The sequence below is a fragment of the Trachurus trachurus genome (assembly GCF_905171665.1).
Source record: "Trachurus trachurus genome assembly, chromosome: 18".
Classification (NCBI taxonomy): domain Eukaryota; kingdom Metazoa; phylum Chordata; class Actinopteri; order Carangiformes; family Carangidae; genus Trachurus; species Trachurus trachurus.
Window position 1 is genome coordinate 3,057,677 of NC_139909.1, and position 14,738 is coordinate 3,072,414.

Consider the following 14,738-nt stretch of genomic DNA (forward strand, 5'->3'; position numbering starts at 1 on the left):
CTTTTTTAATAAAATTATTTTTTTGAAATAGCCTACTACATCTTAACCTTGTTGCCTTTGTGGTCTGGCCCTCAGTATGTTGACCTGGTTTGTTCTACCTGAGCATTTAGACAACACAATTAGCTTGAAGGTTTGAATAGGTGTTTGTTTAGACATTTATATACTGTGCCCTCAACATGTAAATATTTCAAATAATATGGAAATGTGTTGATAGATTGTGTTTGATTTGGAAATAATGAAGCAGATGCTGTTTCCTGTTGTATGGCGGTGAGACTGGCCTCTGACTAAACAGTCAGTGTTCAACTGAATACAGTAAAAGTAACAAGATTCTGTAAATGATTAGATCATTTTATAACTCTGGAGTTTGACCTGGCCCGGCCCAGTGAGATTCTGTCACGGGGATGGCGAGGTTGTAGCAAAAGCTGTAGTATTACTAGTAGTGGTATCATCTAAATTTCCATTAAGGTTTTGTTTCTTTTGTGTGAAGAAGGGTGTAATGCCACATTTGAGTGTCATGCAACATTTAAAAGCAATAGATGCTTTTAAATGTGCTAAAAAGACTAAAAAGCACCCGTATGTTGGGCTGCATCTAGTTTTAATCAATACGGGGATAAACATTGCACACAAGCTCAACCCTAGACCTCTGCAACAGAACTAAATGATCACGAGTGGCTTTTCTAAGGATTAACAGGTAGATCACCGACAACCTTGATGTCACGGTGACTGCATGGCGGCTGCTGGCTGTCCTGATCTACCAGCCATTCTTTGATTCTCCAGATAGCACAGAGGATTGGTTCAAAGGAGGCCGGCGTTATTACATGCACGTAAATGTGAAGAGTGTATACACCTCATTTTATTATCCATTGCGCAGTTCAAAGTACAAGACCATGAAGCTCAGTGAGAGGCGACATCAGCTTTCTGCATGCGACAGGTACGTGGCGTTTCGACTTTTGATTTGTAATGTTTTCAGTGAAGTAAAGTCTAAAGATTTTTACACAGATTTGATGCTAAATGTTTAATCTAGTGTAGAGAATTTTACAATCTCAGTGGATGTTAATGGTATTTGGTATAACAGTCTCTGTACATGCTGTTTAATTTATACTTGTGTATTTAAATCTCTTCCTATTCTTCAGGATGATTCACGTGAAGGATGGACCGTTTCTGCTCACAGTCTCCAGGTTTTCAGTTTTTCTTGCTGTCGTCTTCTTACTCCTGACACACTGCTGTGGAGGTAACGTACAAATGCACCAGTGACACTGTGATAAAATGTTTCTGATTGAGTCGTGTGAAATATACCGAGTGGGTAATTCCAGTTCGCCTAACAGAGAAGTGTATTTTAATTATTTTAGAAATTAAAATTTTTGCTGTCTTTGATTGTGTCACTGGTTTGAAGTGGGCGGTGATAAAGTTACATTCTGTTAGCAACCAATCAGGATTCGGCATCTTTTAAATCAGGCTCTTGTGATGGTTGGTTGTTTGCCCGTGTGGTTGCCAACTGTCAGATCTGATTAAACCACACCCACACAGTCATAGTGAAGCAGGTCAGCCATGTTTGTGAGAGTTTTTTCAAACACCTGGTGATGTTTTTCTCAAACTTGGCATTGATGGTGGCATATATCTTCTTACTTGATTTGATAGCAGACAAGAGAGCTAACAGGACTATCAAGTTATTGTCAGCTTCAACCCTTAATCACCAAGTTCAAGTTTTTTTACCTTGTCCAGGTTGGTGAATGATTCATGACATCCAACTAAATTTGCAATACAAACCAATCTGTTCTATTGCAACTATTTAAGTGGATGGTGGAGCGAAGGCAGCACTTAAACCTTTGTGTATTTACCCGCATTTATATACAGGAAACTTATAGTAAAATTAATCCGTTTTAAGCCCTCACCATTCAGTTGTCTGGTCACCTCATTCATGTTTCATGTACAGATCACAGCATGACTTTCATGTAACATCTTTTTTTTTTGGACTATTTCTTCGTACTTACTTTTAAAACTTATTTTGTTTTTCAGTTAATTGACCCAGCCATAGACCTTTGGTCCATGATCGTGGCTGCTGTCAATGTTTAATAGTTATAGCTGATAACCAGTGATATGAAATGGTGTCACAAAATTGTCAGTTGTTTCAATATTAACAACCCACATAGTATATTTTTAATTGGCTTAGAGAGCAATTTGAGAAATATTAAGTGTAAAATATACATACAAATTTACCACCAGGGGTCACTGGTAGCTTCTCTATAGGGCACAACAGAAGCAAGGATCATCATCATCATCTTTGTGTATGTGTTAAATATTCAGTCTCATTTTTTTCTAAAGTCAGAATTTAAAATGAATCCACTTCTTACCAGGTGATGCGCAGACTGATCCACCTCCGCTGGTTGTGGTGATGGCTGGTGATGACACCGTGTTGCCCTGTCAGCTGAAGCCTCCCATGGATGCTGGTCCAACTACAATGGAGTGGGGGAGACTTGACTTGAGCCCCAGATTTGTTTTTGTGCGCCTTGCTGGAGAGGAGCAACTGGGTGACCAAAACACAGCCTACAAGGGAAGAGTATCGTTGGACATTGACAAAATGAAGCATGGAGACATTTCACTGAAACTCTCCAAAGTAAAAGTCTCTGATAGTGGAAAATACAGATGTTTCCTTCCAAAAGAGAATACAGAATATTTTGTAGACCTTGTTGTTGGTAAGTGTTTTAATCTAGCATCTAGGTTTGGCTTAATGGCATTTGTTTGTCAGACCTGAATCCAATTATTTTCTGATCTCTTATCTTTTATGAGGATTGTGATTTGAAGATTGTATAACATTTTGAATTGTCTCCTCATGGATAGGTGTTGCCTCCTCACCCATCATCAGTTTAGCAGGGAATGAGAGAGACAAAGGAAGAGTGGTGTTACAGTGTGAGTCTAAAGGCTGGTATCCAGAGCCTGAGCTGCTGTGGCTGGACGCTGAGGGAAAGCTGCTCTCTGCTGGACCTACAGAGACAGTCAGAGGTCCTGATGTCCTCTATACTGTCAGCAGCAGAGTGACTGTGGCGAAGAGACACAGCAACAGCTTCACCTGTAGAGTCCAACAGAAGACCATCAACCAGACCAGAGACACTCACATTCATGTTGCAGGTAGAAATGATCTAAAATTACAAAACGATCAAACTGAGGCTTGAGTCTGGTTTTCTGTGGATATAAGTGTTTCATTTTCTCTTATTTCAGATGATTTCTTCATGGTCACATCTAACTGTGCTGCTTCTATCGCCTTAAGTGTGGTTTTCTGCTTAATGTTGATCATTGCTGTTGCTTTGTCTGTCTGGAAATGGAGACAAAACAAACACAGTAAGTAAATGTATTTAAATATGCTTTTTCAAGCTGTTATAATGATTTTGTTATCAACAGAACTCAGTAGTTGTTATTGTACATTTGCATCTCATTCTGTTTCTGTTCGTGCAAACAACACTACAAAATCAACTTCAATATGTTTTTACTGATTTTTTCCAGATCTAGAGGAGAAACCCGCAGAAGACCAGGCTTTATTGGAAAGCAAGAAAAGAGAAGATCTGTACAAGGAAAAAAACAAACTTGATGAAAAGTTAAAGATGAAAGAGGACGAACAGAGAGATGTGGTGCAGATGAAAAATATTCTGATGGAAGTGAATGAAAAAGTGAATAAGCTGAAAGATCAACTGACAGGGCACATAGAGAAAACAGAGAGTGAGGCAGAGGAAACTGAAAATAAGTTGAAATTAGTAGAAGAAGAAGTAGAAGAGACAGGTGACAAAGTGAAGGGTTATTTTAAACTGAGAGAACTCTTAGAGCAGAATGACCTGGTAGACAGGAAGCAAGAATATCAGGACCTGAACATGAACACAGACAAACTGATGGAGAGAACATGTTATGCAGTTAAACAAATTACAGATAAGGAAGACAAAGTAAAGGATCAAATAGAAGAGATTAAACAGCAGCTACAGGACACAGAGAAACAAATGAATTAACTTTCACATTGTGTGTTTGAACATCACTCAGATCAGATCTAACTAATCATCTGTAGTACTATAGTGATTGATTGTACTGGATTTAGGTGTGTGCTGTATATTTACTCATTTGATTTATTTTTGACCAATGATACAAACTCTCCTAGTTCAATGACTTGTATTTACTTGATCTTTTTACATACTTTAGTTAAAACTGATGATGTTGTTAAAGTTAAAATGTTGTTGTTTGTGAACTCACTCTGTTGGATTTATCTTGTGTTTCACTTTTTTATTCCCCTAAGTTAAATGGGACTGATGATATAATAAAAGGTATCTTTATTTCAGTGTGAGAATCCACTCTCCTCATGTCCTGTGTTATTGACATTTTGAACATATCAGTGTCAGTGGTAGTTTGGTTGTAGGATCTCTGTCCCTGCTGCAGCTACCGTGACACTTAGGCCGAATTCCGATTCCCCCCTTAGCCCTAGCCCTTGGCCCTAACCCTTCGTTTTGCGCGTTCACGTGAAGTGGTAGGGGTGTCCCAATTCTGGTTCAGACGAGGGTTAGGGGGAAGTGGTAGGGCTATCTCGCCCTCGAAACGGAGATTTTTCAGGGGCACACTACGGACCGAGGGCTATGGCAAGTTTCCCAGAATGCATCTTGCGGCAACCGGCAGCTGATTTATTTCGCTGTTATTACGTCATTTTGTTAAGTTTTAATATTTTTTCATGCGAGAAAGTAGCTGTTTAGATCCCCAATGTGCGGTCGGTTTATCCACATGAGGCTGTTTAGACGTTTGCTCCGATGTTTTTCGGAGAAGTGAAGCTCCACGGTGGAGCCTCCACCTGTGGAGCAGATCAGCGGCTCGTCACGGAGACACCACCCCGTCCGGAGAGCTCGTCAGCCGGCCAACCTCCCGACCTCGTCCCGGTAGAAAAGACGACCGCTAATTAACTTACCCGCAGGGTTTTAATGGTTTACCGCCGCGTAGTTACATTCTTTTTAGGAGATAAATGCTCGTCTCATTGATGAAATGTAGCCTAACAATTGTCGCATTCATTTGTTTGAATTAAAAGTGAAGCTTCATGTGTTTTGGACACAGGAGCAGCACTGCCTGGGGGATCTGTAGCCTATACAGAAATCACCACATTTACATCAATAAATAAATGTTTTACAATGAACCGATCAGTCTTCATTAAATTTTATTTTATTTTATTAAGTTAACGTGGTTCTGAATAGAGGATTTGTGGCAAAAGCTCGTCACGTCTGCTTATGTGAAAGCCAGCAGAGACGACTGATGACGTATGTGATTGTTGAAGTGGTGTCCCAATTCGTAGGGGCTGACTTTCAACCCTACTCCTTGTAGCTCCGTTTCAAGGGCGAGGGTAAGGGCTAGGGGTAGGGCTAGGGGTAGGGGTAGGGATGAAAAATAGAATCGGAATTGGGCCTTAGAGGTTCCTGTACAAATTATGTTCTACTTCTATGCTGTTTCTTTTTTTTCTTTCTTTTTTACAGAGTGTGAGGTCCAGGTGTTCTTGACGTTGAGTTTGTGACGGCCCTTGGTGTGCATTCTGCTGGCCTGTATGTGTTTTTCCTTTTCTTCTCTTCTAGCTGGCTGTGGTAATATTACCTCCTTAACGAGGCACCCGGGCCCGGTGTCTCCGTGGCTTTAAAGCCCCACCTTCTCCCTCCGGTTCTCTCTCTCTCTCGCGCTTCCACTCTTTGACCTTATTGTTTCTTTTTTTCCTTTAACGCATATCTCACACACTCGCACCTCATTACATTTCACACCCTGTCATCACTGGCACCCACACTACTGACCTTGCTGAAAACTCACACCCCACTATGTATTCAATGTCTTTATTTTGATTAATCTAAATTGGGCAATAAATTGGTTCTTTTGTTTGGCCCGTACCTGTGTCTCCCTTCCTATGTGCGGCCGTTGAGCCGGGCCGTAACAGAGCTGTTGTTGAGGTTGGACTGACGTGACAACATGATAATGGTCGTCGACCACAGAAACAGTGCTCTGAAGCTTCAGCTGCTCTCTTTCTGTGAACAAACTCTCCAGACGTGGGAAACAGACAAAAGTAGAGAGAATGTGGTGGTTTCACTATTCAAAATAGACAGTGGCAGTGAAACTGAACCAAATCTATCATGTGATAAAACGCACAAGTCCATATTTAATGCTTCACCCAGAACTACTGGCATGTAGTCTTGAACTTGAAACCCAAAACAATAAAGTATAGATAGCACCCTCTGCTGTTCTATCAGTTCACTTTTCTGACAACTGAAGGTTTTATCACTTTTCCTCTGAAGAACTATGGTGGTTGGACATTGAGAGGATGATATCCAGAGATGTGATGTGATGTGGAGATGTGCTGTAATATAAGAAACACCACTGAACAATGATATGGTTTCAGAAACATGTCATCACAATCAGTTTATTCATTATTTGGTTATTTACATCAAATATCATTTGATGATTAAAACTACAGTATTGCTGATATACAACCCAAACTGGTCCTTATACAATGAATTTACAACAATATTAAGACACAATATTATTGTTGGACATTTCCAAAAGATATGAAAAAGGAACTCTTGTAAAATCACTCAGCATATTGAGATAACTAGCGCTTTTTACATTTGTGAAGAAACAGCTTTCATGCTCAATATCAAATGTACAAGTGGCATCAGAGCTTTTAACAAACCATCTTGCTGTTTCAGTCAGTTGTCTCTGCTGTCACTGATCTATGAAATGAAATACAACATATAATATTTTAGAAAAAAGTATTATTCACTGCAGGAGACATTTGTGCAAACCCTCTATTACAGTTTCTTAACTTATTATTTTATACTGCGTGTGTGACGAAGAAACATCATACTCCACAAATCAGGAGTTAAAGTTACTATCGCACTCATTCCTGTGACCTTCGTGTTTTACAAACCTCTCTGTCATAACTTGGTGAAGTCTCTAATAATTTAACATGTTAATGAGTGAATCTATTAATGAATAGAGATGAAAAGAAAACATTAGCCTCAGTCTTACCTATAGTAGATGGAAGAATAGACTTCTCTCTCTTCTGGTGAACTTGCTTTTGTTCCTGTCATTGATTTTTGGAAAGAAAGTCACTTAGCTCAGGAGCCGGTGCATATTCTCATTTGCCCAGGTCATAGTATTTCAAAGGAGGTTAAATCGAAAGCAACTGGACTTAGTTATTTGTCTAGGAAGACGTTTCACCTCTCATCCAAGAGGCTTCATCAGTTCATGTACGCATCTGACCAGGGTCAGATCCTGGTCAGATGCGTACATGAACTGATGAAGCCTCTTGGATGAGAGGTGAAACGTCTTCCTAGACAAATAACTAAGTCCAGTTGCGACCGAGGTGGGAGACTTGAGTCAGAATTAATGCATTTAAGACTAATACTGATGAGACTCAACTTGACTTTGACTTGGTGAACTTTTCATGAAATACGTACATTTTTTTTAATGAATTGCATTGTTTTTTCGAACATTTGATCATTGGGCAGCGCCAGGTCAAAAGATTTGGAGGACGTTTCATTAGTGTGTGTCTTATGTGTCTTTCATCTGTTGTTTCTTCATGACAGATCAGATACAGATGAGAAACACAGGAAAAGGTCGATAGGCATGACAATGTAATGAAGATCCTGGCTGACATGAGTCTCAATCACCATTTGATTCAGTTCTGAAGTTTATAGTTTAGGCAGTCACAATGACCTTTGACCCAATGTTTTGTACAAAACACTTTGTCAGTGTTTTCACAGGATTAACATAACTACAATTTAGTCTAGTGGAAGAAAAATACCTTTCAGTACTGTTGCCACCCTGCTGTGGCATTTTAGAAATCAAACTTTGGAGATCGAACCTACAGATCTTTGTGACCCTATGATTATTTATCTTATGCCACCATGATCTTTTTTGTAGTTGTGTATTAAAAGTGTTGATGGCTCTTCGATGGATGAATTTGGCCCAGACATAAGAGATAACTCTGCTTCCTGTAGTGTTATTTTTGTACCTTTGCGTTTTTCACTGTAAAGTACAACCAGCGCCAGGAGCTGAGCTGCTACTGTAACAGTGATGAGAATCCATGGCAGAGCAGGGGCACTGGAGGAGGGACTGTAGAGAGACTGAGGATCTGAAAAGAGAAGAAGATACACAAGACTGTCATTGGCGTGACACATTGTAACAAAATGTGGTTTCTCTTCCAATTCATTAAAGAGCAAGAGTTTCCATTTCCAAAGCAAAGCAGCTACAAGTTGGTATTAAGTTTTTCAACGCAAACAGCATGTGAGTTCTTACCTCTGACAGCGAGCCAGCTCTTTGGTGACTCTCCAGCTCCAGAGATGCTGCACTTGTACAGTCCCTGGTCAAACATGGACACATTGTGGATGGTCATCTCTCCTTTGTAGCCGGTCTCAACATGGTTACCGTCCTTGTAGAATTCAGCAATGAGGTGCAACGTTTTCTTTGTTTGACAGCGCAGAGTCACATTATCTCCTTCCATCACAGGAGGAGGAATGTCCAGGATCACTTCACCAGCTAAATTCAAGTACAGTGATACATAGGTTTTACATGTAACAGTCGTATGAGCATGCATCAGAGCTGCTGTTTTAGGCTGGGGCTTGTTCCACCATATTGGAACCATGCAAAATATAAATTCATAGCATTACATTACACTACACATTCAAAAAATAAAAACATCTTATCTAAGGAAATATAAGTTTTGACTTTTACAACAATTTTCTTGACCCCTGGACTTCAGCTTGTGCTTGCACATTGGACGATGATTGTTCTTTCAAACATACCAACAACTGTGATGTTTACGGCGTTACTTCTCTCCCCTTTTTCGTCCTCACACCAGTACCTTCCACTGTGTGATGGATCAGCAGTTTCAATGGTGTAGCAGCTTGTTGAGGAGGAGTGATTTGTTGCTCTGCATTTCTTCAACTTCCACCTCACTCTCCAGTCATGCAGCTCATCAAAGTCCTCACAGTTTACAGTGATGGACTCGTTCTGGAAGAACTGAAGTCTGTTGGGATCAACGCCGGGAAAAGCCGGATCTGAACCAGGGACACAAACATCTACATTAAAGTATTTTCAGGTGACAACCTCAATGTCATACATTCAACAAGATGCATACAATGAAGTTGTGTTAAACTATAGTGTAGGGTCATGAAACTGAAACATGAGGTTAAGAAGAGATGGGACTATTTTGAGGTACATTCTCAAGTGAAGCTCTTGTCACGTGCTACCTGACCGTTCAGCACTCTAACCACCACAATGTGGTGAGTCCATGTTGTTAGCTGAAAGGTTCTAATACTTCCTGTTCACTGCTGCAGATCATTGTCTTGAGTTGTCCAGAGGTGGAGCGTGTCACAATCTTGAAATTATTTGATTTTGATTAGGAAATCATTGTACCATACCATGTATGTAAAAATCTGTACAAAAATCTAGGCTTGATATATACTAGCATGTCCAGTAACCAGGAAGTACATTGGTATTAGCCCACTGCAGTAGCACACAGGAAGTAGTAGGCTAAAAGCTGTAGATAGCCACATGGCCTCTATCAGTGTGGTGGTCATGGTGATAAAACGTGAAACAAGAACTTCACAAACAACAGTAACTGCAACTCACCATATTTCTGATATTTACCGTTGGTAACGTCTGCAGCTAAAATGCCATTAATCACTGGAGAGAGAATGATAGAGTTGTTACAGAAATAGCGACTGTGTTCACACATCACACTATTGCTGCTATCAAATTGTTTAGCTGCTTGCTAGCTGAATTGAAAATCTTTGGTTTAGAGGTTTTTTTTTTTGCAAAAAGCTTTCTGAAAGGACAAAGCTGCTACTCACGCAATATGATGCAGAGAGCTGTAACCTCCATGTTGTCTCGCTGCTCTGTGACCATCAGACTGACAGACTTCTTCCTGTTTGGCCTCTTATAGAAACAGCAGCATGTCTGAGTTTAAGTGCTAAAAATATATGACGTAGAGCTGCTGTATAGTTAGGTTGAAGAAATAACCTTTTTGACTCGGTCCGTTCTAAATGCTTGAAAGCAAAGTCAAAGAAGTGACGTTTTTCTGATAAAGGCAATATGATATAAAGGCTATAAGGGCAATATTTAAAACTTGGTGAATTTTACAATGCTAAAAGCTTCCGTTGTTAGAGTTGGCTTAGATCCTTCATTATCCTCTTTATTTTGACAAGTAAAGTCATGATAATACCATACCATCAATTCTGTATCACAATTAAAATAACCTTTGACAGATCCTCACGATTTCACTGAAGTCAAGGGTCAGTTTTTTTGAACTGTGTCTGGTGCACACAAAGTACACAGTTTATATTTACAACAAAGGTTGTAGTGAGGAAAAACATGTTTCATAGAACTCACTAGTGACAGTGAATGAGTCCAACACTGCCCTCTGCTGTCACTTAGCTACCTTAATATAATTTAAGATTGTAGACCAGCATGGGTGTTATGATACACACAAAGAGAGATGCAGCCTGGAGAGTAATTGTGACCATATTTAAATGTGGATAATGAGGATAATGTTGTTCCTGTAGTTGACAGCTGACAAGAAAATCAGATGAAATTTAGCTTACAGCTAAATTTTGCACAATATATGCACAGTATTGTGCCTGTTCAACTAAAAGAAAAAACAGGAAGAAACAAATAAAACAAACAATATTCTATATCAGATGTTAGTCATTAATCCAGACTGCGGCAGTTAAAATAAGGTGCACACACATTCACTGATTACAGTTAGTTTTATTGGAGGACTTTGGTCACGTTGCCGTGCTTCCTCTGAATTTCATTTGTCACCCACACACACACACACACACACACACACACACACACACACACACACACACACACACACACACACACACACACACACACACACACACACACACACACACTCACACACACACACACACACACACACACACACACACACACACACACACACACACACACACACATTACTACTGTATAGTCATACTCACAAAACACAAATGTGAATTAATATGGTAATATTATGAATTCAGTGTCTTTAGTATGTGAAAGTTGAATTAATGTTTAAGTTAGGTTGTTTAGGAGAGCAAAGGTCTCGTCTGAATGAATGAGGAACATATTCAGCAGTGGTTATTACTTCATGAGGTGATTGTTGTTTTGTTTTCAAAAAACCCCAAAACAAACAAAAACACCACAATACATTTACTGAACATTTTTTATTCAAATGATTCATGCTCCTCCTGATAGTTTTACACAAGTTTCATGACATCTCTTCATCCTCATGTTGGAAATTCACTTATCGCTGTTAATCAGACAAAATATGTAGGAGACTATGCATCAAGTATTTGACTCCTGTGGTGCTACATGAGTTAGCCTAGATGATTACAGTGATACTGACCATTAAATGACACCACAAGGTGATGAAAAATTGTGGTCAGTACACACCTTTTATCATTACACGTCACCAGAGCAACATTGGACTTTCACCAGGCTTATCTCGACTCTCTGCTGGAGTTCTACTGCAGGAAACAGGTAGGGTACTTTTAAAATAATATATTTTATCTTCAGATGTATTTTGTATTTGTACTTAACTTTTACACCCAAAGAGTTAATGTTCATATATTTATGTTCCGCATATGTGTCCTCTCTGAAAAAACAGAAGTGGCCACTTAGACGAGTCATTTTCTCTCTCTATCAGCAGATGAACTTTGTTACGCAGCTTGTTGAGAAAAATCAATAGAACTACAAAATTACGGTTTCCTATTTCTGTGTGATTCAGATTCTTAGTTCTTAGTAGTTTAGTTTGTTAGTTTATTAAGGGACAGTGTGCAATGACATTAAACATTTGCAGAAAAAGAAGAGATGGTTGCACCAGATTTAGCTCACAGCTAAGTTCCACCTGCAGTCCCAACATATAACGTACAAAAAAATACACAGAAAACACATATCACAAATAAAAGATTTCAGCTTTTGACTTCGATCGTCTGGACACTCAGTACAAAAAAAATCTTCGTGACTATTAGTCTGAGATATATTTTTGTTCTGAGGAGGACTTATTTTACTGTGTGATTTATATGTTGTGGAGTAACACATTTCTTTGTCTGTTATTTCATTTTTAGATCTTCAGGATGTTCTGGCCTAAGTCTCCACATGTTTTTTTCGGCACTTCAGTTTTCCGTCACTGTGTAGTTCTTCTCCTAACACATGTTTGCACAGGTAATTGACACCCACTGCATACATGCTATCCATTTTCACTGTGTGTCTGTGTTCTCCGTCTTCTGCAGCTTCCTACACTACATATAAATTATAGTTTTCTTTTGTTTCTTTTGTTTTGTTTTAATATCAGTATCTGAGTTTGAATTAACAAATTCCTTGCTCAACATACTGACGTTGACTTGAACATAACTCCCTTGTCTGAATATTATACCAATGTTTTGAAAGAAAGAAATTCAAACATATTCGTTCCAACAAGTAATACAAATTTAGGATCAGTGTTCATCAAGAGACACTCAGGATGACCACAGTGGTAGAAAAATGGAAAATTCACTATAATCTTGTGTGCTAAGACATTTGGTTTTAATCCCAGCTCCATGTAAAAAAGCCACTTTAATCATAGTTGGTGACATGGTGAAACAAAGGTTGTTTGTGGTTGAATCATTTTGCTGAAAAATTGCTCTTCCACTTGTTGAGACATTTTCTTCAAAGTATAGAAGTTTCACAATCTCTCCAAGATGAGAAACATCTTTCATGTTGTGTCTTTGTGGTTCAAACAACATTAGAAGTGTTAACACCCAAGGTTTTGAAGACTTACCACAGTAATTTGAATGAGATACTTTGCTTGATTTACACATGGACGATGCTACACAATTCATTCACTTATTCAAATCTAAATCTCTGTTTTAATGGCTGGATCAAGTTCCATCAGACATGTATCGATATATTATTGCACTCACATTGAGGTTCGACTGCTCATCACCAAACTTAAGTAAAGAGTGTGTTGAATCCTGATGTGTCAGTTTCCAGTTCAACAACCTTTGTGTGTGATCAATATGATTTATTTGTTTCAGGTGAGCTCATAGTGGCAACACTTGGTAATGACGCCATTTTGCCGTGTCACCTGGAACCTCCCATGAATGAGAAGACATTGAAGTGGTTAAGACCTGACCTGGATCCTAATTTTGTCCATGTGTGGCACAATGGGGAGGAACTTGAGGCTAATCACCATCCATCATACAAAGGAAGAACATCACTGTTCACTGACAAACTGAAGAATGGAGACCTTTCACTGAAACTCTCTGCAGTGAAACTATCAGATAGTGGAACATACAAATGCTCCATTCCTGGCAGAAATATGGAATCAACTGTTGAGCTCATTGTTGGTAAGTGTTCATGTCTTAGTTGTGCATAAATGTATTCATTCTTTTTTTTTTTTTACCTTTTTTTCCTAAGTAACCTTACATTAAATTTCAGCTTTGTGTTTAAAGAAAAGAGCACATGATCTGTCAGTCACATTTTCTCACTTATGCAGCCATGTCTCTGGCTTTATTTGTCCGTGTCTTGTAATTTGTGTTTCTGAATGTTGGCTTTACTGGAAAACAATGGATGATTTGAAGAACATAATAAGGAATCCAACAGCAACCTATGGTGTTCAACCAAACACATCCTGTGTTGTGTGTTTTATGAGGATGCCACAGCTTTTGAGTCAAGATTCTCAAACCCAATGAAGAACTATTTTAACAAATGTAGTTCTCTCCATCACTAGGTGCTGCCTCCTCACCCATCATCAGTTTATCAGGGAATGAGAGAGACAAAGGAAGAGTGGCGTTACAGTGTGAGTCTAAAGGCTGGTATCCAGAGCCTGAGCTGCTGTGGCTGGACGCTGAGGGAAAGCTGCTCTCTGCTGGACCTACAGAGACAGCCAGAGGTCCTGATGTCCTCTATACTGTCAGCAGCAGAGTGACTGTGGAGAAGAGACACAGCAACAGCTTCACCTGTAGAGTCCAACAGAAGACCATCAACCAGACCAGAGAGTCACGCATTCATGTTCCAGGTAGAAATTATCTAATGATACAAAATGATCTGAATTTAGCTTCAAACTGTCGTTCTCCCTGAATACAAGTATTTCATCTTCTTTAATTTCAGATGATTTCTTCATGGTCACATCTAACTGTGCTGCTTCTATTGCCTTAAGTGTGGTTTTCTGCTTAATGTTGATCATTGCTGTTGCTTTTTCTGTCTGGAAATGGAGACAAAACAAACTCAGTAAGTAAATGTGTTTAAAGATGATTTGTAAATCTTATTCAAGGTTTTGGTTTTTAAGTTATTATAATGATATTGTGTTATCAGCAGAACTCATTGTACATCTGCATCTCATTCTGTTTGTGCAAACAACACTACAAAATCAATTTCAATATGGTTTACTGTTTTTCCCCCAGATCAAGAGGAGAAATCAACAGAACATCAAGCTTTGTTGGAAAGCAAGAAAAGAGAAGATCTGTACAAGGAAAAAAACAAACTTGATGAAAGGTTAAAGATGAAAGAGGAGGAACAGAGAGATGTGGTGCAGATGAAAAATATTCTGATGGAAGTGAATGAAAAAGTGTATAAGCTGAAAGATCAACTGAAAGAGCACATGAAGAAAACAGAGAGTGAGGCAGAGGAAACAGAGAAGAAGTTGAAATTAGCAGAAGAAGAAGTAGAAGAGACAGGTGACAAAGTGAAGGGTT

At 39.1% G+C, this 14,738-nt stretch overlaps 3 protein-coding genes across 3 annotated transcripts in view; 2 read left to right on the top strand and 1 right to left on the bottom strand.

The window, feature by feature from the left end:
* Positions 1 to 394: 394 nt before the first annotated feature.
* LOC311001331 (butyrophilin subfamily 3 member A2-like) lies at positions 395 to 4,078 on the top strand. The gene is made up of 5 exons (XM_083992388.1): positions 395 to 931; positions 1,134 to 1,231; positions 2,355 to 2,693; positions 2,839 to 3,126; positions 3,499 to 4,078. Exons 1-5 carry the CDS (start codon positions 819 to 821, stop codon positions 3,990 to 3,992), a joined length of 1,332 nt encoding a protein of 443 aa, XP_083848514.1. The 5' UTR covers positions 395 to 818; the 3' UTR covers positions 3,993 to 4,078.
* Positions 4,079 to 7,571: 3,493 nt separating this feature from the next.
* On the bottom strand, positions 7,572 to 9,879 carry LOC311001542 (Fc receptor-like protein 5; the record flags this gene model as incomplete). The annotated part of the gene is made up of 5 exons (XM_083992626.1): positions 7,572 to 7,678; positions 8,009 to 8,128; positions 8,293 to 8,532; positions 8,799 to 9,053; positions 9,849 to 9,879. The coding sequence occupies 5 exons, from the start codon at positions 9,877 to 9,879 to the stop codon at positions 7,572 to 7,574; spliced, it is 753 nt and encodes a 250-aa protein (XP_083848752.1).
* Positions 9,880 to 11,493: 1,614 nt separating this feature from the next.
* Positions 11,494 to 14,738, top strand: part of LOC311001543 (butyrophilin subfamily 3 member A2-like) — a gene marked incomplete at its 3' end in the record, with an annotated part of 45,217 nt that continues 41,972 nt past the window's right edge. The window contains exons 1-3 of the mRNA XM_083992627.1: positions 11,494 to 11,544; positions 12,132 to 12,228; positions 13,080 to 13,391. Of these exons, the coding sequence (XP_083848753.1) occupies positions 12,141 to 12,228; positions 13,080 to 13,391 (400 nt within the window). The 5' untranslated portion in view covers positions 11,494 to 11,544; positions 12,132 to 12,140. The remainder of the gene's footprint in view (positions 11,545 to 12,131; positions 12,229 to 13,079; positions 13,392 to 14,738) is intronic.

Bases quoted from the DNA above. Each gene is read 5' to 3' on its own strand.
- LOC311001331 (XM_083992388.1), top strand. From the start codon at position 819: ATGCACGTAAATGTGAAGAGTGTATACACCTCATTTTATTATCCATTG. The intron at 2,694-2,838 runs GTAAGTGTTTTA...CCTCATGGATAG, and splicing joins TTTTGTAGACCTTGTTGTTG to GTGTTGCCTCCTCACCCATC. The intron at 3,127-3,498 runs GTAGAAATGATC...GATTTTTTCCAG, and splicing joins CACTCACATTCATGTTGCAG to ATCTAGAGGAGAAACCCGCA.